At 42.3% G+C, this 24653-nt stretch overlaps 1 protein-coding gene across 5 annotated transcripts in view; it reads right to left on the bottom strand.

Moving 5' to 3' along the window:
* MECOM (MDS1 and EVI1 complex locus) overlaps window positions 1-8066 on the bottom strand; it is a 445868-nt gene extending 437802 nt beyond the window's left edge. For 2 of the 5 annotated variants that reach the window (XM_043522425.1, XM_043522426.1), the window contains exon 1: window positions 7860-8025. In XM_043522425.1, the coding sequence (XP_043378360.1) occupies window positions 7860-7896 (37 nt within the window). In that variant the 5' untranslated portion in view covers window positions 7897-8025. Of the gene's footprint in view, window positions 1-7859 lie in introns of all 5 variants that reach the window. The other 3 variants (XM_043522424.1, XM_043522423.1, XM_043522430.1) reach the window with 3 other exon arrangements.
* Window positions 8067-24653: the final 16587 nt, after the last annotated feature.

Genomic DNA, 24653 nt, shown 5'->3' with positions numbered 1-24653 from the left:
CTCCACATTTATGTGGCTCCCGTTTAGTTGAATGGGAGCTGTGCATGTATATCTGAGAGAAGGGGTGGACTCTATATCTATGCCCTGGAAGCATGTCTAGCAGGTTTCTAAGAACTGACATACTAGCACAGGGAAGGGGCATAATGCCCATGAACAGTCGGGCAGGTTTCTCTCAATCCATCAGGTGTTTTAATTTTGATAATAGAGATGGCAATATAAACAGGCAAACAGCCATGTGTCTTTATTTAGGCAATAACACTCTGTGTTCACACTGCTTCGTCCCCTACATTAATCCTCCTTTCACATCCTCAGTGCTCCTTATTATTTGCACCTGCCTCCTGATTAACACCTCACTAATGCACACACCTGCCACGGTGCCAGCACATTAACCCATGCACTCTGGTGTGGCTTTTTAAAAAATAATAATAATATTTGTAGTGGTAATCAAATGAAAGTAAATAAGATTCTGGGGGAAATATTGCAATGCCACTACAAAACATTTTATCATAATAGTATTAATCATAATTGTATCACTTTTACCTTGTGCTTTCTGCAACTCCTCCTTCATTCACCATCTGTTTATAGTATCCACCTGTTGTCCCCTACCACAAACACAGACTGTAAGCTATTTGGGGAAGGGACCATCTTTCCATTATATGTATGCATGGTACCTAGCACAATGGGGTCTCTAGGGGCTACTGGGATACAAATAAGAGCAATGATGCAAAAGAGCCAAATGAATAACAATAGGGACGCAAAAGAGTAGTGTGGCTGTCATTAAGACCCTAGAACCCACTTTTTCTTAATAAATACCATTACTTTTGTTAAATGGAAAAGTGAAAGTCACTGTATTCCTAGCTTAGTTTTTAAAAATACACTTATCATCCCAACCTTAGGCCTTGCCGATATGCAAAGTTGCACCCATTTAACTAAAGATGTAATGTAAAATTGATTTTGTTAAACTGGGTGAAAAGGGTGCACTGAGCACCCTTAAATTGATATAAACCTGGTTTATCTCGATTAGTTCAGGTCAGTCAAGAGAGATTTGAAATAATCTGAAATACGAGAGTCTACACAGGATTTTGCATGAGTTTAACTAAGTATATTTAAAACCTGATTTAAGTTAAAGTGGTCAACTTGTGTGTGTGGTGTAGACACACTTAGGTGAGTTTTTATAAACCTCCATCTGCTTCCCTCATTCCCTCGCTTCATCTACCCTCTATTGTGACTGCAGGGGATTTTAATGATCATTGATACTTTTTTTAGTTTGTTCTCTTGCATAATGTGTACCTATCATAGAAGAGAGTAAATTCCACTTCACTGCTCAACAACTTTGATGGCATTGTTGGGGAATTACACTCCTGAAGAGGGCCAAAGAACATTTTCTCAGTTAGGACATGGCTGCTTACAAACTGAGGTCAGGAAATATTTTAAATGGGTTCCTTCTCTCCCTCCACACCCCCCAACGGTCTAGATTAGTGTGTTCAAACAGATACACACCCCATATCTAACCTATGCATGTAGATATCATATACATATAGTAATCATGTACAGGTGCAGACACCTCTATATCTACTTTCCCTATATTGTTGACACACAGTCTTTGCATGTACACAATCTATACATGTAGACACAGTGATTATGCATATGTGCACACAAACATCTATAGCTATTCTGTATTTACATGCCTAGGTACATTTACAGCCATCATATATAGACACTCAACCATGTCTGTCTGCTATGTATCCATATATGTTTACCTACAGATACAGATTATATCTAGCTACATGCATAAATATATAGCGATCACATCACACACGCATATAAACAGAGACACATATAACGAGTTTAAATAAATAGGTGAATATGAACACTAATAGCCATTTATGGCAACAACAATGAAAGCTGTCCCTGGAGCCTGCATGTGGTACAGCAGCCAAAATGATTGAGTATCTACAGGGCATTGCTAAAGCAATGGCACACACATGGGCCTCCTTTTAGAAATGATTAATATTTAACTGACTTTCTGAACCTAGCTGTGTTTTTAGTTATGATTAGACAGCATGGCACGCCGAGCAGTCCGCAAAGGTCTGTGCGTTACTGCGGGGCTGCCCAGCCCCAGCCCGCTTCCACTTCGCACTAGCCAGAGAGAGAGAGATCCATGGCTGTAACCAAATGCGTCCCCCCGTGTTGGTGTGTGTCTAGAAAGAAAAGGGAAATCAGCCTGCGAGGCCGATGTAATAAGATGCTGCAGCTTTTGCGAAAGAGGTGAAATAATTTTAAACACAGACACACAACGAGTTTATTTATTTAGAAACTTGTTAAATAGAGTCTGGGAATTCAAATATTCAGTGTTGACATTGTACAGAGCTGGCTGGGAGCCAGCTTCAAACTCTCTAGAGAGATCCCCAATGGACAAGGAATCCAGGACTTTCGCCCCTCCCACTTGAACTAAATAGGTAAAAGTCATTAGTTATACCCACAAGCAATATCTGAATCGGAGTCCAATAATGTTGCCTCAGCCAGGGTACTTCAAAGGCGTACAAGTGTGTTTAGCTTTTTAGTGCTGGAACTGCAGCAATATGTCACACTTTTGAAAGAGTTTTGTAAACAGTTCCTTCCCCTTTGCAGAGACATTTCTTACCTTTCTTGTACCCCATGTAAACAGCCTTAATTAACTGGGGTTACATTTTTCATGTACAAATAGATCTATATTAATAATATCTCTGCTTTCCGATTGCCCTGCTTTCTCTTTGTGTTTGGGTCCTTCTTTTTTTCTCGAAACTTTTGTAGACTACATACATTTCACTGGTGGAAGCAGACAGAAGGCAGACGAGGTGGAGAAGGAGTGGGGGTTGCTGTGAAAGATGATCTAATTTTAGAAACAGCATCGGGGGGGGAGCAGAAAATTGTTTTCAAATTCAATGAAGTCTATCGACCCCAGTGAGTCCCTGGATGCCCTGGGAAAAAAAAAATCACACACGCTTTCCATCCTGAAAAGGGTTAATCAAGTGCCTTGTGAAAATGTGCTTGGCATATAATGCGATTGTCTCGCCCCCTATTCCCCACCCCCCTTGCTGTGAAAGAGCCATCCGGGAACAAACTACATACTATTTGTATATTACATTATATATAGTGATATGCACACACACGAATCCCAAATAAGTGTCACGTGAAAGACAGATGGTAACCTCTGCACCTCCAAAGTTCCGGGCAGGGAAAGTGGTTTCCCCACTAAGACGCGCCCTGCTGATGCTTTGCCACATTGTAAACTGCAGTGTGAACGTTGTGGGGATCCACGCCGATTCCGTGCCTATGCCCCGCTAGACCCAGCTGCCTCCAGATTCATTGCAGAGCTCACCCCAGCCCCCGATCTCTTCAGATTCAGCGTCTAGAGCCACATGACCCATGTCTAGACCCCCAGAATCCCCCAGAACCCGGACTCGGTGGCCCTGTTTAGCGGGATCTAATCTCCCAGACCTTCCTGGAGAGAGGCTGTTTTGACAAGACGTTTAGATGTAGGAATGAGGGTGATGGTGGTTGTATTCCGTCCTCCCTATTTGGGGGATTGGCTTGGTTAGCTTTGCAGCGGGGGGGGTGGGAGGAATTATTGGGGGAATTATTGGCCTAGAAGTGGAAGAACACATTCAATTCCTCATGTGCCTTAGATCGAGATGGGAGAGTCGTTTGGTTTCTGTGCACCAGAAATTTGAAGAGGGTGGGGGAGTGACAAGAGGCATGCTAGAGACAATAGCGCTGATCGTAGTACGTGTCCAGGTCCTCCCTTTACCCGGGCCCCCTTTCCCAAAAAGCAGGACTGAGAGTTGAAGAACCCCTCTCTCCTTCTCTGGAAGGCCACATCAAATCACTCAGCTAAACGGGACTCCTGTCAACTACTCCACATGAATCGCAATTTGTGAGGTGGGGGGGGGGGGGAACGACTAGGAAACCCGTCTGTTTCCAAGCCATACAAAAAGTGTTATGGTTGGTGTGGATGAGTTGGATGGGTGTGTAGTGCATAAGCTACAGATATCATGTATCATCTGTGAAATATACATATCCAGAAATCCATTTAGCTATGAATTGGCCGAATGCATAGCGATATAGATGTGGAGGGATTTTTTTACCGTCAAAATAAATGGAGAGAAAGAGTATCTCCCTCCATCTTTTCCTTAATGAACCGTCTCTTTCCCCTACCCCACTATTTCAAAATAGAGCGACGCGTTATTAACCTTCCTCTAAACTTAGAGGGTTTCTTTGACGAAGTATACTGAAATGTTTTAGGAGACTATTTACACAAAGTGCCAAGTGCAATAAAGAAGTACTAAGCCAGAGGTAATGGCAAATAAACAGCCTTGCTAAAGGGGGCTGAAAGCCTGGACACTGGCAAACATTTCCCTTTTCAAAAACAAATTCCCGGACAGAGTCTTAAACAGGCAAATAAACTTGCCAGGCTTTTAAGTAGTAGAGAGGCAAGTTACAGGCGCAGGAAAACCTGCTGGAACTCGGGAAAGTGTTATTTTACTATCTCAGATGGTTAGATAGCTCTGGACCTGCACTAAATTGCCTGTTTAAAAATAAAAACCCGGTGATAAAGTGTAAAAGTAACAAGTGCCCCCTTATTCACGTGCATTCTCCTAATCTGATCACCTTCTGTCTCTTTACGAGGCTACTGGGTGGCTAATGGCTACCACTGGTTTAGACTGTACAGCTTGTTCGGTGCACGGGGCTGAGTTCTGTGAAGTGTCACTCTTCAGGAGTGATTTTCAGACAGGGATACAGTCGGACAAAAAAAAAAAAACCGCCACAGTGTGACACCCCTTATAGCACAAATGCTGGTCGCTGTAAATTACTGTCGCCATGCAGGTGCAATCCTAGAACTCTAAAAAGGTGCAGCGGTGTAGACACTGTCTTTGCTCGGGAGCTTTGCAATTTGCACCCTTCTTTTTCCCATATTATATTCAGACTTCATTTCGAATATGCCTTCAAAAAGAAAAAAAAATGTCTTGCCTCTTTTCCTTTCCTTTATTTTTACAGCTGGAGGTTTAAAATATTCACTAACTATTCATAACGTGGCTTCTTTTGTTTCGTCTGAGATTTTTCAGGTTAGCAAAAGTCCCTAAACTGCTATTTCAATATATAGAGGGAAAATATAAGCATCCAATTTCCCTTGGTTAATTATGGGCAGAACTTTCCCGACTACTGGTGTTAGTCACAATTTGGGGGGTGTTGTCTCTAGTTTATTTCACACACAGAGAGGCAAAAGTGGAATAATAAGAGAATTCCAATTGTATCCCGAGTGGGGTGTTTTTCCAAGTAAGTTACAGCCACAAAACGTTTCTTTTTTTTTCTTCTTCACAGCTCCGCAATTAAATCGTGAAGAGAAGGGGTCACAGGATGAAACCAAAAGCTGAAAACTTTTCCTGTTGAATGATTGAATTACAGGGGTCACCACTAATTTTCCCCCACCAGCACAGGCGCGCATACACCACGCCATGAAACTCACACGGTATTCGAAGGAGAAATTAAAGGGGTCTCAAAATACAAAAATCTCAACTTTTTAATACGATTTCCTTTATGAGCGTATTGTAACCGAAGGATTATATAATGCAACGCATCTGTCTAGGGAAAGCTGCTGCCGCTGCTGTGACTGCCAATGAATGCAGCCCAAAGAAGAAAGTTTGAAAGTGATCAAATCTAAGCATTGCAAAGCAGCAGCAGCCCAGAAACGTTAGGGGAAATTTATGATACATATGTGCTAGTGAATGTAACACACAATTTTCACAATTAGCCTAAAAGCAGGGATGGTGACCTGGAAGCTTATTTGTTTTCAAATTGTGCTGATGGATCTACTTTAAAATCAGCTAATCAAATATAGGTTGTTGTTAAGTTTCACAGAAAAGTAGATGAAGATCCAAAGATCTTTTGCTTTCCCTTTTCTCTAGTCACATATTTTTTCACTAGTAGACAAAAACCGATTGTTAGTTATTTAAGATGTTATGCAGCACACATTTTCCAGCACACTTTCAGATGGAAATTAAAGTTGCAATTGAGATACATATCAAATGAAACTTGCATATAGTATATCCCTACTCACACACACAAATAAAAGACATCAGTTGTATTTAAAATAAGACACGAAGGCAGGGTACTTTTCTTTTTTTTGCAACTGTTGCAATTAAAAGATCATTATCGCTGTCAAAAAGGAGAAGATGGAGTGCCTGTAAAAATAAATAGAGCAGTATTTATGCCGATTGCTGAGACCCAAGCTAACACAATATAGACCTAGTGCAGCCGAACTGAATAAACTGCGAGAAAACGCCTGAAATTACAATATTTAGATCAACTTCATCGTGTGGCTCCAGTGGGCAGAGAGCTGAGCTAGCGTTTAAACTGGGCTGATGGCCCAATCACTTCTGCCCTCTCCCCAGCTCCTCACATATACTCCATTTACGAGGAGTCACGGCAAAACGCTGCCACTCTGGGCTAGTGCTGAGACGGAATGTATTATTCGTCTGAAGCAGGCTCCGGGATTTTGTTGTTTGTTTGTTTTTTAAACCGACCAGAGCACTCGATCCCAAGGAGACATAGTGGAAAGTTGCAGGAAGCCACTGAAGAACGAAACCGTTTGGCCTCGTTTTGCAGCCAAAGCCCTGCTACCTTGCACCTTCAGATTGCACTGGCAGGAGATTTTTTGAGCCTTTGCCCCACGCAGGACGAATTTAACTTACACTAAAATCAAATGCATCAAAATCTGGTCAACAAGCCTTGTCCACTGTCACTCGGGACGCTCTGCGTTTGACAGCGTCTGCAATGTTGCACACAGGAAATAAACTGGAACATTTCCTCCACAACTATTTCTTTCTGTTTCCTGAGTGCATAGGAATGGGGCGGGAGGGGTCCCCATTAACGCAGCGTTTCCAGCGGGTGTGTGTGTGTGTCCCCATTAATGCAGAGTTCCCAGCCGATCCATTAAGCTAAGATTTTACTTTCTGCGTCTTCTCATTACCACCAATGCAAGAGGGGAGGGAGCCCGGGAGCTGCCTCCCTGGGCGCAGAGATTGCAGCCTCACAACCCAGTGTCGAGAAAACAGAGAGTCAAAGCCCCAGGCTAAAGGTCCCTGACCAGCCCCCCTTCGGAGAGCTCTGCTAGCTACCTGTGCAAAGCACTAGCTGGGATGCCCTCCTGGGAGACCTAGAGGGAGGGGGGAGCTCTCGCTTCCCCTTGCCCCCTCCCCCCCCCCCCACCTGCCTGGACTCTCCTGCTTTGCCCGCTGGAAGCTCAGAGCGAGACCTGCAGCCTGACTCCCTCCCCCTCCCCTGACCCACACACCCCTCCCCTCCCCTCCCGAGCTTGCCGAGAGCCGACAGCGCCCACTATGGTCTCAGCTGCTCTTCGCAGCCCCGGCGGCGGCAGCCACCGCTCAACTTCCAGCGCTCGCCACTGAACTTTTCCTCAACTCCTTCTCCGCCTCCCAGCGCCCCCGCAGCCAGCCCGAGCGGCCGGGCAGCGCCTCCTCAGCGACCCCGCAGCCTCCCCCTCCTCCGAGATGAGCACAACCCCCCCCCCCCCACCGCAACCCAGCGATCTGCCTGCTGGAGGGACTGCCTGAAATCCTCCCCTCACCCCCGCCTCTGATCCCCCCCCCCGCCCCCCAGCCAGCACCCCCAGCCTGAGCCTGCGTCCGCTCTCCCAGCCGCTGCGCTGCGCTCCGGGATGCGCTCCCCGGCTGGGCTCCGGCGCAGGGGTGCTGGGATGCTGCAGGTTGCGCTGCGCCCCAGACCCCGGCGCATCCGACATTCCACGCAACATGGCAGAGAGCGGGTGAAAAGCCAATGGAAAGGGATATTGCACCTACTTGTGGCCAGTTTTCTTGCCCTGCCTTTGGATCTCATGCTGCCAGTCCCGCGCCGCTGCTGTGGTGGGTGGGTGGGGGTGGGGGTTCCCTCTCGGATCTTTTGCTCCTTTTTCTCCCCCCTCTCTCTCTCTCACTCTCTCTCACACTCTCTCTTTCTCTCAATCCAGGCTCGCTATCTCTCCAGCATTGTCAGTTTGGACACCTTCGCACATGCGCACGGGCGGCTCCCCCCCCCCCCCCCCCCCCACTCTTCCACATCTCAGCGCCGCCAAAAAAAGTTTGGAGCGATCTATCACTTCGATTTCAGGATCTTGTCAGCTGGCAATCGGTGGAGGGGAGGAGGCCGCCCAGGGAAGGGAGCGAGGACACCTCTTCCTCTCCAATAAAAACAACCTGGACAGAGCCAACCAGTCGCAAACAGCCAGATGCCCGAATTCTTCTTCTTCTTTATTCCGCCATCAACCCCCAACAGTTATTATTATTCATTAATAAACCGGCATCGGGGTAACACACTCTAGAGCTTTTCCTGTCCCAATCTGCTGGAGAAGGAATGGATTCTGAGCCTCTTTTCATTGACTCGAGGGGCGGCAGTGAGGCAGATTATTTATAACAGAAAAAAATCTCCCTGCTCTTGATGTCCCAGAGTTTTAGAGTAGAATAAATGACACTTTCTTTCTAGCTGTTTATGTAAGATTAATGATACTCTGTCATCTTTGCAACATGTTAATAGTTTATTCCGACCCACTCGTAATTATCATAGATCTGTGGATTTAAACAGACACACAGATATAATTAAATTATACATTTTATGTATGCATATAATTAAATTACATACTCTTCCAAACACACACACTCCCTTTCCCACCTTCAGCTTGAGTTCAGTTCCCCCCCGCTGGATAAAAGAAAAAAGCACTTTAGAGATGATAATCCGTATTGTTTGAATCTGTTTTAATTACAGGGTTTGCCAATCAACAAGGGGACCCGCTGAAACTGGAAATTCCTTCAGGGGATGGCTCTGTTCAAGGTATGAATCAGTCCAAACTACATATAGATTTTCCTCTGGTACAACCTCCTTGCATTAAACAGTTTTGTTCAATACCTTCTATGCGCTATTTATGTTCCCATTAATATCTGTTGCAAATCCTGCCAGACACCATAAAAGAAAATTACAATCTTTCAGACTCGGTGCTGCGCCAGTACATACATGCTGCTCAAGTTTTGGTTTTAATAAAATCTTAAGCATCACTCGCTCTTTTTAAACAAAAATCCTGCTGGTGTTCACGGTCAGAATCATGGCCATTCTAAGGCGAAACAGCAGAAAAGAGCCACCCCTGCCATAAGGTTACAATGGCCAGCAGAACATAAACATTGCAGAGCACAGTAAACCTAATGAAGACGTGTTTGTTTTAGAAGCAACCGCTGAACTTAGTTTAGATTGTGGCAGCACATTTGCGAACGCTACGAGCCTTTGTCCACCCCACAGAAACGTGTTCCGCAAACACCTAGATGATACATGCACACACACGAAACAAATTGAAATGACTGAATAGCAAAGGGAATTTCTCATGTTTCCCTCCCGCCTCTCCAAATGAGGCACAAGTATTTGAAAACCCACCGGAGAGCGAACTTCTTGAACCTCGCCATTATTTTTAATATGTGAATAATAATAATAAAAAAAACCCACCATGCAGCTGTTTTTTGTAGGGGGGAAATTCAGCAATCTAGCGGGAGTACTAATAAAGCCCGACCCCTTTGCATTACAGAGCCCAGCGTGGGGTGGAGGAGAGAGGGACTCCTTCTTGGAAGGTTTCAGAGTGGCAGCCGTGTTAGTCTGTATTCGCAAAAAGAAAAGGAGTCCTTGTGGCACCTTAGAGACTAACAAATAGTCTCTAAGGTGCCACAAGGACTCCTTTTCTTCTTGGAAGGGTTAGGTTAACACACCAAGCTGCGCCAACGCAGAACTTCAGCAAAAGTAGCTGTAAAGTGACCCGACTTCTCTTCTTCTTTCCTCCTCCCTCTGCAATCACCTGTTTCTTTCCATGCCCCCCTCCCCCGATTCTGTGTGTAACCGAGACAAACTCAAAAGCAACATCACACTGACATCCAAAGAATCCCGCTTCAGTGCGCACCCTAGCTTGGGTCTGTGCCCCGCAGCCTGGCCCTTCCATGACGCGCTGCGAACTGGGAAGCTGGGCTTTTAGGACACTTCTTATCAGCTGGCCAGCAGGGACAGCCACGCACCCACCTACCCGCAGTGTCCGGGGGGTGCTACAATTATTTCCCTCGTCTGCCCTCCTTTTAGAAATGATTAGAAGCATTTTGGTTTCCTGGTGAAAGGCTATGAAGTGATATGCGGTGAACTAACTGACCCGCTCAACTAAATGGTGCCCGTGGAAAGCATTAGGCTGGGAGCACAGCACAACTGGAGGGGAGGGGGGAGAAAGAAGAAATTAATTCTGGGAAAGAAGAAAACTTGAGGAGTGGGACTCTACACCTTTCCGGCACTGAACCCCCTTCCTTCTCTATCAGACATTGTTTTCTGTCGGGTTCTTCAAAAGAGTTTCTTAAATGATAAAGATGAATGAACTAACCCAGGTGATGCCAGCTTTCTAACCCTAATCGAAAATGTCTGAGAACTTTTACAAAACTTTTTTTAGCAACAGTCTCAAAGTAATTGTCCAATGGGAAGTATATTTCATTAGCCTTTCTCTGAGATCCAGAACACCACCAAGACAACAAAAACACAAGACTTTCGATTGCTTTGCAGACCTACTGAGGTTATTTAAACAACCCCTTGGCCCCTTGTAGCACATCTGCACCAGAAAAGCAAGCGTCTGTATTTGTACGCCTTTTTGCGACAGAAGGGGAAAGCGACAATCTAATATAGTTAAACAGAGGGATCTGTGCAGATATAGATTCCTCTAAGCAGCCCACTTGGGTCTCTTGACCTTGGAAGACACCAGCTTTCTCCTCCAGCTTGACAGTTTCACCTGTTTAAAGTCCCAAGCGATCACAAGACCCCGAACAGGTGTCTTTCTGTTTTCCCGAACACCCAGCAAACATCTCGATTTTCATTTCGGTTGCATCAAACAGATTTTTCTGATGTCTGATCTATCAGTTGCGGACAGAACCTTCATAAAGTTTGCCACCCTCCCAAAGAGTTCCCTGCTAGACCCCACGAGAAATCCGTTTAATTTCGGTTGGTCACGTTTTTAAGCGTTTCTAGCCCTTCAAGTTGGGGAAATTGCTGACTAGTGAACACTGGAATTGTTGGGGGGGGGGGGTGTTTGTAGTAGAATCAGAGCCACGAAAAAATATTTTAAAAGAGGGGGGATGAAATCTATTTTAATACATGCTGGGGGTGTGGGGGAAAGCAACCCTCAGGTTTCAATGCATTCTATAGAACAGGAAATTTTCTCTTCCTCACATTATAAATGAATAAGCCCCGCAGTGTATTCGGAGGCAAGTTGGAATTCTTCATCGAGCTATTTGCTGTGCTATTGTCTTTGTGCAGTGAACTTTACATCGTGTTATTCAGTCTCAACCTATATTCTCCTAGCTACCCGTAAGATTAATTTAATCATTGTAATGCAATTATTAATACTGTTTACCCAACGCTTGATTTCGGCTTTGCTGTTAAGAAATTAAACCTCTTGCTGGGTGACCAAAAAGCTATGCAGGGGCTTCCAGTGCTTGTTGAAATGAAACAGTCCTCTTTATTTAGTCTCAGAATTCAGCTTTCAGCCATGGGCTCAATTAGGCAAAATGGAAACAATTTTCATTCATTGCAATAACTCACTGTTCTGCAGATCACTTTCAAAATATACACTTTATTATTATATGCTGGCCTCAATGCCGTGAAGTGGCAAGGCTAGAAAGAGGCAGAGGGATCTCTCTAGCCCCCTTGGGCTGTAATTATTAGAAATTAATTGGGTTCAGGACCCTGGGAAGCATGGGTAAATTAATAGCTTGTCTGGTTGTTTAAATCCGAATTCTCAGTCCACAGGAGAAAAGGGGAGGGAGACTCTCAAACGTGAAATTCAGACCCAAGAGACATTGAGTTTACTCGCAAGTTCAGTATCTATTAAACACTAGTGCACAGCATACATGGGGTGGGGGGGGAGCTGAGTGCGCAACGGAGACTGCGAGAGAGTTTATTTTCCTAAGATTTTCTCCAATGCATTGTTTTCGGGGGGCTATTTAGGGGTTAAAATAAAAAATAAAGATCCTGTATACTTGGAGCTGTCGTGCTGGAGTAAAAGTGAAAAGGGAGCCTTAGGCAAAAGGAAATTACTGCAAGCCCGCGTGACCTTTCAGAGAGGTAATCAATCAAGTGATCAACAGGGATATTTATCATTGCTAGATGGGGCTACTTTACAAATGCACAGAAAGGGGGGGGGGGGTATGAAAGAGAGACACACACGAAACTTTGGATCAACCCGATGTGCCTAAAGACAAATATGTAGACTTTAATCAATGGGAAGATTGCACTTTTTCCCCCTTGTCTGGCATTCTCGAAAGGAAGGGGAACCACTAGGAAGTTTCCCAGTAGAAAATGCCTCCTCCGTTAGGTGTTCGCTTTAAGCTGTCTACTTAAAACTGTGGGAAAGGCTGGCAATGATAGATGCGATTTAAAAAAAAAACAAACATCTAAACACGAGAGAAAAATAATACAAAAGGAGTGAGGCTTTTCTACCTGGGCACTGTGTTAAGAAAGGTATCTTGATTTGTTTGCTTATTAATGTGGGATTGAAGAATTTGCATCGGAGAACGCGATCCTTTCTGCTTTTAGTCCCAGACCTTTAATGGTTAATTTAAAACACACACACACACACACACTCTCACACATACACACACAAACCATGCCCCATGTTAAATGAAATCGTCGATCTTGTTCAATTAAACTTGCTCTCCATGGCATAAAGCATCCACCACAACACAGGCAATGAAAAGCAACAATAAAAGCAAATGCATTTTCTGCACAGTTTCCTTCACCCTTGTAAAACATGCCGTCTTGTAAAGCACCGGACATTTAATTTTCCTTCCTATAACTCACCGGATTCCTTAGCAAACCTTTCATTGTTTATTTAGTTGTTTGTTTGTTTGTTTAACATTGTGTTCGTCCCCCCTGCTCTGTGCTACCCCGGAAGGGGATTACTATTATTATTATTTTACTTGATGTTGATTGCTCGCCTCTCTCTTTAAATGACTTTAAATCAGAGTCACAAAATGTGGGAGGCCTTCACGCAACTGAATTACTATTAGTCTGCTAGTCTTCGGAGAGAAGTTAGAGGCTCACGATTGCTGAGCGCAATCACGGAGCATGTAAACGGCTGGCTTGTGCGGGAGAAGCAGCACTGCTAGATGGACACATAAATATAGAGGTCGTTTTAAGATGCCTCCCAGGTAGTCCAACGATCCTCTTGGGGTGTGGGAATGTGGTGCGTTGCCAGCGCTGCTCAGGTTCACACCAGATGCTGCTCTGCTAACACCGCCCCTTTCTCCCCAGCCTCCCACAAACAGGCGAGTCTCAGCTTCACAAGCTACCGGGGGGCAAAGACAGATCGGTCTGCGCTGCCCCCGTCCGGTGTCAAGGGGGAACTGCAGCGAGCCAGCACTATTGGCCGCACGAGCACTGGGGAGTGATTACCTTCTCGGCCCTCCGCCCGTGCCCCCTACTCCTAGCTAAGGCCATTAAACGCATAGCGCGAGAGAGGAAGGAAAGCGGTGGAATGCGCCCCACGCCTGCACTATGCGAGAAGGGAGCGAGCCACGCTGGCAGCTCAAACATTAGCACAGGCACCTTCAGCTGCGCCTGCAGTGCAATGCAAACAGCCCAACCTGCGGCTCAGCAGCATGCTCCTGCTCATTTCCCCTCCGCTCCTGCTGCTACCTTTCCGGAGGAGCCCCCTTTCTCTCTTTCTGGGATCCCCGCAGAAAGCTGGAGCTGGAGGAAAGCAGCAGGAGCAGGGCTGAGGATGTAGCTTAACAAACCACGTGCGTAGGTCTACTTGCGTGAAGGTAAAGTGTATGCAGCTATATACCCAGTGGAGGTTCCAGGCACTGCCTGCTCTTTACACGGCTAGATGCAGTGTGATTCCTAACAGCTTCTGTAAATAGTCTTTGAATGTACCTTCCCATTTTCAGACATCACTAGCCTCCATTGTATCCCTCTAGATATGTTCCTTGTTCTTCCTAGGTATGCCCCAGCTAGGCATGTGTGTTTCTATTAAGACTAGATCAGCCAGTTCAGAGTAAAATAAGTACTTCCAACACACCTCCGCCCAAACCGTTGCCCCAAATACTAATCCATTTCTAAAACCTACCTCCAACTTCACCTTTCTGTTAAGATTCAGAAAGATCTTCATGTTTGTAATTTTTGCAGTCCTTCTCTCTTGCCCTTCTGGGTCCCAGTGGGAGTGAAGCACCAGGAGAGTTGTCCATGCTGCAGCTGGGATCAAACGTAGAAATCTGAAAAATTATAATATATGGTTCACAGAAGATTTCCACCCTGATCTCATAGATCTGTAGAGTGCAGATAAGCATCCAAGCTCTGAACCTTTTGAAGTTCATCCATTATGACTATCAGGCATTACACAATGGGCCTGATCCAATGCTGATTGAGGTCAAAGGAAAGACCTCTCCACGCTGACTTCAATGATCATTGAATCAGGTCCAGTATAAGCATAGTGATTATTATTTTTATAGTCACAAGTTTCTGAACACTTTAAAGATAAGAGCTAACTAGGGGTAAAGTCTGAACTTTCTGCTATCCACATTAGTATTGCTGGAGTTGGGTATTACCGATCAGTACTGAGGTAAACCATCAAGGTAATGGGGAAAAGATTGTTTGTTTTCTTCCTCCAAGAAAAAGCCTTACCTGGCAGCATTGGGCTTGGCTTGGGAAGATGGTATTCCATACGAATTTAATATCTGACACCTCTTGCGATCAATGAAGACAATTAACTAAAAATAGATGTTAAACTGATTTAATTGATGTATATAATGTTAGATTGAGATATTTGAGGAAAAGCAAAACCTGCATGATGTCTCAAAGAAGCCTGAGATCTAACCCATACTTGGCATAACCTTTGCTGAAATCTGTGAAATTAACCCGGGATGTAGTTGGTCCCTACTGAGGAACAAAATACAAGATGCCAGTAGGCTATACAAAATATTGCACTGGGGGAATAAAATATGGAACAAAACGATATGGAGGATGTATGCCTACTACATACAGCTACAAGCAGGACTGTGAATTTCACAGTACACACGGGGAGAGAAAAAACAGGCAGTGGAGAAAATTACCAGGCTTCTATCTGGAAGAGACAAGAAAAAAGGACTGGAGGTTGAAGAAAGGATCAGAGGGTGGTTAGGACACTCCCTGGGATCCAAGAGATCTGGTTGCAATTCCCTGCTCTATAACTCTGGACAAGTCATTTAATCTCTCACCTCTATTCCCCATATGTAAAATGGGGATAATAGTACTTCCCTACCTCAGAGGGGCATTGTCAGGATAAATACAGTAAAGGCTTGATGTTAGGGTGCTGGGAGGCGGACAGTACATAAAATAAAGATGACACAGAAGTCTATCCCCAACCTCCATTCTGTAGCTTATACCCTGGCAAACCTTTGACCAAAGCTGGGACCAGACACTGTTGGGTTCACAGTAATCTGAAGGATTCAGATAGACCTTGGATTCACTTTGAGTTGTTATCCCATAGAAATTAACATTCTAGTTCATCTAGTAGGGTTTTTTGTCTTTAACTGACCAGTAACAGGTGTTTCAATGAAAGGATTCCCCTAAGGCACAATTATGGATAACCTGCTCATTATTATTTATTCACGGAGTTCCTATAAGTCAGAATTTAGATATACACTATGAACGTAGTCTTTCCCCGCCAGAATTTACAGCATAAGAATAGATCTGACAAGATAAAGGATGGTCAAACAGAGGGACAGGTGGGGCAAATGAGGATTAAAGTTACAAATGCAAGGTCATAGCCCAGAAGCATTATAGATCTTGTTACATTTTCAAAGTGAATTAATTATATAGTCAGACTATGCTGAGGAGTTTTTGTGGGGAGACAAGCTGATAGGAAACTGCTGTGCATGAACTGGAGGTGGGGGAAAGGAGAGACAAGGAAGAGACAAGTGAAGAGTGACAGTTATAGGGCAGCAGGTAGCAGTGAGCATTAGGATAATGATGGTCATGTACATGGTCAGATGACCATAAAAATAGGCTGAATGTTGAGAGATGCTTCCTAACTTCCATCACTTGATTTATATATTTTATATTACAATGCAGCATTTATTGAGGGTGGAGCTCAAGGGAAATCTTGGAAAGTGGACTTTGCAACACTTATTACAACAGTATTTGCACTCCTGTTAGCTGACCTGTGTAGGTTAGAGTGGTATCTCTTTCAGTGCATGCTGCAATGTGAGCTGAGTCTACAGATGTATGGTCTAGCAAAAGGAGTGTGACATATTAGAGAGGCCCTAGCCCTACATCCTAAATATTAAAGACAAAATCCTAGATTCATTCAAGTCAGTGAGATGGTTTGCCATTGACTACATTGGTGCTAGACCTTCACTCTCAGAAAGTGGCATATGTCCTCTTCAGGGTTAGCAGGAAATCCCAGTGCTCCTGGCTCCTCCACCAAACATATATTACACTCATCTGCATCCCAGAGCCTAAACAGCAGTAGAACTCAAGACCAAGCCCCTTTTATTAGAAACAAATGCCACTAAAAGATACCAATACCTTCAAACTTTCAAGGTCTGCAACTCTTTCCTTTACCAAAGACTAGACTGATTTCCTACTGCTGACCTTTGTTTTATATCATGGAGAGGATTCCCAGACTGCCCTGCTCTTAAAGGGACAGCATAGTGCAGACATAATATTTTGGAAAATTGAAAAGAAGGGGTGGGGGAAATACAGCAAACAAAAGAAAAAATATTTGGAATGTAGACAAAACATTAAACAAATGGGAATAATACAGCAGTTCAAAGTGTAAGTGGAAAGATCAACAGAATGTGAACTTCATGTTAAGTGAAATTGGAATAAAATTTTATCACAGGGAGATAAAACAAACAGAGCAAATAAAAGAGTATGTGAATCTGCGTATGGGCCCAATCCTACAGCTCCTTCATAGCCATTTAAGTCAATGGGTGAAATCCTGGACCTACTGAAGTCAATAGGCATTTTATCATTGACTTCAATGTGGCCAGAATTTCACCCCATGAGTGTTTTGCCTGAGTAATAGCAAGATTGGACCCTATATCTGAAAGGAACAGGACAAGGTACAGCAAACTAACGGGTACAGTAAAGGATAATTTCAACAGAAGAAGCAAGGCAGGGGAAAACCTAATTATATGACCCTCACATATTAACACTATAATAATATAGGTACATGACCCACTATGGACTCAGTCCTGCTTCCACTGAAGTCAATGGGAGTTTTACCATTGGCTGAGGTCTGCTCAGACTTCAGTTTCATCAAGTGCAAAATCTGTGGTCAGACCTGGTGTCCTCTTGCCTATGCCTCAGCCTCTGAAATGGGGACTTCCTATGGGAAGCATGGCAAACGTAGAGTGGAGGAGGTCCCCAGTGCTGGAGCCATAAAGTAATGTACTGTATTCCTGGGGAGGGATGAGGGGAAAAGGGGAGAGACAAAAAGCAGCAGTACTAAGGAACCCAAACTGATCTGTTTTAATGGGTAAGTAAAATACTTGTTTTAAAGCATAAAAAAAAGGAGTACTTGTGGCACCTTAGAGACTAACCAATTTATTTGAGCATGAGCTTTCGTGAGCTACAGCTCACTTCATCGGATGAAGTCCGATGCATCCGATGAAGTGAGCTGTAGCTCACGAAAGCTCATGCTCAAATAAATTGGTTAGTCTCTAAGGTGCCACAAGTACTCCTTTTCTTTTTGCGAATACAGACTAACACGGCTGTTACTCTGAAACCTGCTTTAAAGCATGTTTCTTGTACTAAAGCCACTCTTTGAAACAACCTTGTACAATAGTTTGCAAGTCTGGGCAAGCTATTTCTTTGGTTATTGAGCTATTTAAGTAAGATTTTAGTATTACTGAATACAAGAGCTATTACCCTATAGGGTAAAGTCTTTACACTGATAAAGTCCTCTTTGAGCCTAGTCCTCTTTCTCTGAAGTCAAGAGCAAAGCTCCCACTTGCTTTAGTGGGAGCAGAACAGGGGCCTCTATCATCAAGAATGTTCCCAGTTCCTCTAAGTCAGTGGTTTATTTGCATTTATCTGTAGTAACATTACAAGACAAACAGAATTCTGCTTTTCTTGCTAAGGAGCCACTAAGTAAGGCAAACTCTAGCACATTTGTAAAACCAACAAACCTGTTTTTTTCTTTAATATGTAAGGAACACATTTATATTTCACTCCTATTTCATTCCAGTACAAAAAACACAGTGTCAGAATTAATGAATAAAGTATTTTTGTGACGTTTTGTATTGCATCACATTGTATTGGCATTTATACAGCGTTTTTCACAGGCTTCATGTCAAAACCCTTTACAGGGCAATACCTTTCCTGATGAAATTGTATGCAGGGCATAACTGTGTAAGATCCTGTAACGGTATTTCCCAGAAATGGATATAGGTCTTCCCAATTGAATACCCTACAGAATATAATGTCTTTAGCACCCACTTGAACGGGCACTGGAAACAGATTCACAAGACCTAACATTAACATTTTATGGAAAAGATTCTGTGTATTATGGTGTCTGTGTTATCCACCAATCCATGTCTTATTGTGGATTGTGCACCGATAGCTTTCTGGCCACCGGCAAAATTGTACAAAATGTCTGTCTACACTGATAACAAGAGATTCTTAAAGTTTTTTTCCCTCCATGAAAAATAATAATGGTTACTTACTAGACTAAACCTAATTACAACAATTTTAGATCTAAATTATTAGTATTTAAAATATAACCCCAAACGTAGATTTCAAAATGAAGCAAGGCATCTCTGTATTTCTGTGGTTTGTTTCTCCTTTGCAGTTTACTCCTAAGCTTAAAAGAAGTGCCAGAGGATTGACTATATGACCCAACACATTGTTTCCCTGTAATCTTCCTTTGATTCTTCAATTCCTACAGTATTCCCAAAGCAAGGTTTGGGTAATACAGAGTAGGGACTCACAAATTATAGTAAAATAATTGTTAATAAATATTATCTATGTTTATGTTGCATGTTTCATCCTCGAGAATCACAAAGTGCTTTACTTACATAATAATCTGGGGTGAAATTCTGGCCCCACTGAAGTCAATGGAAGTTTTTCTCAGATTTCACCCTGATATACTAGGATCACACCATCCATCGCTGAAATGCAGCCACCTCTAGGATGCAACACAGCAATGACTTAAGAGAACATGGCAACATTTTACAACTATTTAATAGAATTAGAAACCATTTTAAAACTACCATTCTACCCAGGCTAGTCAGAAAACATTTTTGAAACCAGTACCAACATTCCTTACACCTATTTACACTGGTTGATGGTTAAAATGCATTAGAAACTAGGTTAGCTGGAACTTAATTTATTGGCCAGTTAAGCTGTTAGAGTGGTTTCTAGCCTGTAACAAAGACACACACAAATTTTGCTCTCCAGAAGACTTTACTTTTGTCCTTTCTTGGTTTTGATATACTCAATCTAAAACAAAAGTCATTCAGCTGAAAATACTGTGTTTGCTCTTTTCGTGTATGTAAAAACATAGCACTGAGCACCACTAACTTTCACTGACTACAGTGGAAGTTGAGAGCTCTCAGCACCATCCAGGAGGCAATCAGCACCTTGCAGGATCAGGCCATTAGGTAGACAGTATAACTATACTAGTATAGCTTTTCCTTTCTTCTAAGTACCAGCCCACACTTAATTCATAAGAGGTCAAATTCACACATGACCCAAGATCACACTGTTGTACTCTGATGATAACATAGCAACATAGCATAATTTGAACTCCTGATCCCTTGTCTGTATATGAGTCATTTAGCAGTTTCAGGAATAATCTGTAAATAATACACATGCACAGACTTTATTGAGATGGATGACTTTGATAATTAAGATAGTCTTTTCAGTGGTGGACACCATCAGCAGGTCAATAGTTAAAGTGGAATTTTAAGAGTAACCAATGCATTAGAGCTTGTCAATTCTATTCTTTCTGGCAGTAATACATTCTGGAGATTAAATTAAACCACATTTGTTACAATGGAAATGGATTTATGTTAGCATTCAGGATTATGTTCCTAGTCAATTTTTATTATGTTTTTGTTCATATTTATTCTTGAGGTCTCACTTCATCATTTCCATCATTTTTGATCAATTAGTTTAAACTGGAAACCATTTGTTTTTAATTTTTAAAAATTACTATTTATTCTCCTTTGAAACTTTGTGCGTTATGGTCTCTGAAGTACAAAAGAAGAGAGAAACAAGAGAAGAATAATTTATTATATAATCCATCTATGGTATTTCTAAGGTACCTATTACCATGATATCAAAGTACTGGATCTTTGATCTTTACATTGGACTCTTTATAGTATTTTTAATTAAACTTTTTCTTCGATGCCAGCAGTACCTAACATGCGAACAACGCTATATAAAACAAAAAAACCTATGAGCACAAATAGTAGAAAATGGAGGCCAGTTATGGCATTTTTATAACAACATTACAAATGGTCCAATCCTCTAATCCTTACTCAGTAAAAATTTCCAGCTATTTCGGTGAAAGTTTTGCCTGAGTAAGAATTGCCAGATTAGTCACAACGTAATAAAGTAATAAATCTACTAAAACTAAATGAATAAAACAAGCTAAAGTATATGTTAGAGGCCAATTTAAGGTATTCACTTTCAGAAATTATTCAGAAAAGCTCACACCTCCAGGCATGCATTCTAAAGCAGGATTAGGCCCTACAATACATGGCAAATATTTTAGGTCACTCTGTAGGCTTTAAACAAAAGAGCTTTGTTTAGGACTCATTTCTATACCAGTATTTCAGACATTCTCCTTCATCTTCTTTTATTTTCTGCTTGAAAAGTTACACCACAAACTCATATAACATTCATTACTACTCAAACACACAGACATTAAATAATCTTTACACAGCAGTTGAACCCATGGTTGATTTAGCAAGAGGACTATTTTTAAGATAAAATAAAAGGGAATAATTAATTGTATCTTCTTTTGAGTATTATCACTATTTCTACTTCAGATCTATTGAGGCTAATATGAAGACACATTCTGAAGTCTATTCTTCCACTGAGGCATGGAAAATATACACGGATAACTCTCCATTAATGCTAATGGAAGTTAAGTGTGTATATTTCCTCATTCATCAGTATGAGAATCACTTTCTTTGACCTGATATTCTGCTAGTTATATTCAGCTGTAGAGCCAAATACTGCCATCAGTATTGAGCTGGGTCTACATCATCAGATGTAGGTGATCAAGAAGAAACAAGTACAGTTCTGGATTTGTGGAATCCCAAAAGATAAGACTAAATTCTGCTGCCCTTATTCACACTGACCACCAACCTATTCCACAAGGCCCACTGTTTTCAGTGGGACCCCTCATGAAATATGATACAACTCAAAGGTCATATTATGATACCCTTATACTGAGTGGTGTCTTCTCCACCAGGAGCCCCACTAACATATATTCTATTCTTGGTAGCTTCTCATACTGCACTCATCACCACAGTATGAATGCCTTCTAGTAGTGCATTAAGCATCATGACTAACAGCTGTCATGTGTGATTGGTTCTCTCTCTCATCCTCTTCCCAGGTGGAGAACTGTGTGGATAGAATAGCATTTTGGTTTGGTAGGATTTTTGTTTGTTTACTTTGATTTTGATGTGACCCAGTGAATGTACCATTTGATGTGAGTAAGGGTATCACAGTCTGGTCCCTTTGCATAAAGACAGCAGAACTAAACAGATACAGCTCTGGGGACAGGCTCCTTGAAACTGGTCTCTCTAAAGAAATGGACAGTAAATGTCAGTTTATTCACACCAGTGTGAGATTAGAATCAGACCTTCTGTTTCAACATCCAGACAGATTTAAAAGGCTTTAAGATTTCCTTAAGCTTTGAATAAATCTATTATTAAGCATTATAAAAAGTTAAGGCTGCGCCAAAATCAGAAAGTGAGTAAATGACATAACAAATGCTAGGTTGCAGGAAGAACAGCAGATGGCAATTTTCATTAAAAAATGTAAATAATCAGAATTTTAATAGTTATTTTTAAATAAACCTTATGTATTCCTGGCTGTTGATCCAAGTAAATGTGTGGTTTCCCTTAAACTGAGCAGTTTTCAGTGTTGTCAATTATCAGTGGATCAAACACAATGTTGCCAACACATAGGCTTCTCTTTCACACATTTTGCTGACTCTGCAGTCTGGAGCAGTTTAGAAACTCAGTAAGTTCCTTAGACAGTGTTACCACAGCAGTGTTCCATTTTATTTCAGTTTTGAGCAAGTGCAGATCTCCATCAATGGAAAGCACCTGGATCAAGCTATCATCAGTATCAGTGACTTCCTGAATCAGCATTTCAGAAGGATAAATGATAATAACCAAACTGGCCATAAGATTCCAGCGGATGGGCTGGAGAACAAAGATCTTTGCCTTTCTCTCTTGCACTTCCAGAGATAGCTCAGGTTTAATCTTTTAGTTTTATTTCTTCAGGAAAGCCTATTAAGCCTATTTCACAGCAACTTTTATGTCTGAGAGCTCTTTCATCAAAAGCAAAACCACATGCACAAAAACTACATGATGGAGTAATGAGGTATACCAGTCTGAGTCTAGGACATCACTGCCAAAGATGGATTACAATGATACAAGCCAAAATTTCAAACTTATGTGCTTAAAGCAAGGTGGGGAGATTTTCAAAGCAAAAATGGCTTTTAGGTGGGTTTTACCATAAATGCTGATACACAAATAATTCCTGGAGATAAAGAACTATTCAGAGAGAAAACTGAAGGAATGCCATGTCCTTCCTACTATTATGGCAATTTCATTTTTTATATCACTGATGTGTCAGAAGACACTGGTGCTAAATTTTCTCTGCCAAAGATGTTTATTAACTATATAATCTCCTAAAAGATAATATAGATATCTGGGGCATCTTCCCAACAATCACTTCCTATATTCTCTTTTGAGAATTTCTTGTATAGATGCAATGTGCAGGCACTTTTGGTGCCAAGCTGATATCTGCCAGTAAAGCAATGACAGAGGGTGGAAATAACCAGAATTACACAACTGATGACCTACAAATTGTGCCTCTCTGTTCAACTGTTCATTTTCTTCCCTCATATTCCCACCCTGTTTATCTGATTGGACCTCCTATTTTGTTCTGTTATTTAAATTGTAAGCTGTCTGGGGCAAGCACTATGTTTTTACGTTTGTACAGTGCCTAATACAATGGGGCCCGATCCATGACTGTGGTTCCTATGTTGCATTATAATTAAAAATCATGCTAAATAATATACACGTATGCCTGGAACAAAATATAATTAAGGTCAAGAATGATCAATTCACACTATTTATATTGGTTAATAAAGGATCCATTGTGTGTTTTATCTTCCTGTGGGGCTGCATTTTCATACTTAACAATAGCACATACAAGGCCTGACCATGCAGTGCTCTCACAGGCAAAATTTCAGTTAGATAGGCAAAATTCTCTATTGTCTTCAGTGGAAGTTTTACTTGCATTAAAACGGCAAGTCTGGGCCCATCATGTATAACTATGCTGCTTGTTGTCTGTGAGAGCAAACAAAGCAGGGATTTCCTTTTAACAAGGTAATGAACTTTCTTATGTGAAGTTTAGCAGCTGCTGCTTGTTCATATTATGGAACTGGCTAAAACTGAGAAGTCAGATTTTTGCCCAATGTGCGGTAACAGACATGAGTGTCTGGCTACTTATCCAAATTCCTGGGAGTGAGGGCAACTTGGCATCCTTCAGCTTTAGGAGATCATCCATTTCCCCCTGCTCTGCAGTTTCTTAAGGCCGTGAATGTGCTTTTCTGGGGAAGAAATCCTGAAAAGGAGCCTGCTAATGTAGGCCAGCTGCAGCCATGAATCTGATGAAAAGTTTGCTGAAAAGCACAGCAAAAGTCCCCATATCAGCCCTATACTCTGCTCCTTTTAAATCTGTGCGGCTAGCTATTTTGGAGTGGGTTTGCCTTTCACACTTTGAGGCAGTGTCTGTTTTTGAAGACATGGGTGCTGATTCAGGAGACACTATTAAAGACCATTGTTGCTCTTTAATTTTCTGCTGCAATCCTGAGTGCAGGAAAAGTGGGGAGTATTTGGAACTTGGCTGGTGTTATCTTCATACTAGGCTTCAGACATACTCTTCTCATTACTAGACTCGGACCGTGACAGAACAGTGATTTGCACTTGAACACACACACTAACCAATCCACTGTACCTTCATTATCCTTTGAATGCCCTTTGTTTCCCAAGATAGACACTACACACAAAATATGATCACTAAAACAGCAGGTGTTACCAGGGGAGATGAAAACAGGATCCTTGTAATAAGGGCAGGAGAGAAGATCTCCACTGGCTGGTCTCACCAAACAGAAAGTGGAGGAAGGGCTCATCTCTCTAGGGTGGCTTGGACCGAACAGCCAGAGTCTGGAAATATATAGTTGTCTGTTTGAGGCCCAAAAAAAGCAGTGGAGGGAAGAGAGGCCAGGACACAACATCTGATTTCTGAGTTGTAGATCACTGTGGTCACACTAATAGTTTTACTGATTTAAAGTCTGT

Source organism: Chelonia mydas, chromosome 9 (genome assembly GCF_015237465.2).
Source record: "Chelonia mydas isolate rCheMyd1 chromosome 9, rCheMyd1.pri.v2, whole genome shotgun sequence".
Lineage (NCBI taxonomy): Eukaryota > Metazoa > Chordata > Testudines > Cheloniidae > Chelonia > Chelonia mydas.
The sequence above is the reverse complement of the archived record's forward strand: the minus strand, read 5'-3'. Positions and strand labels throughout refer to the sequence as shown.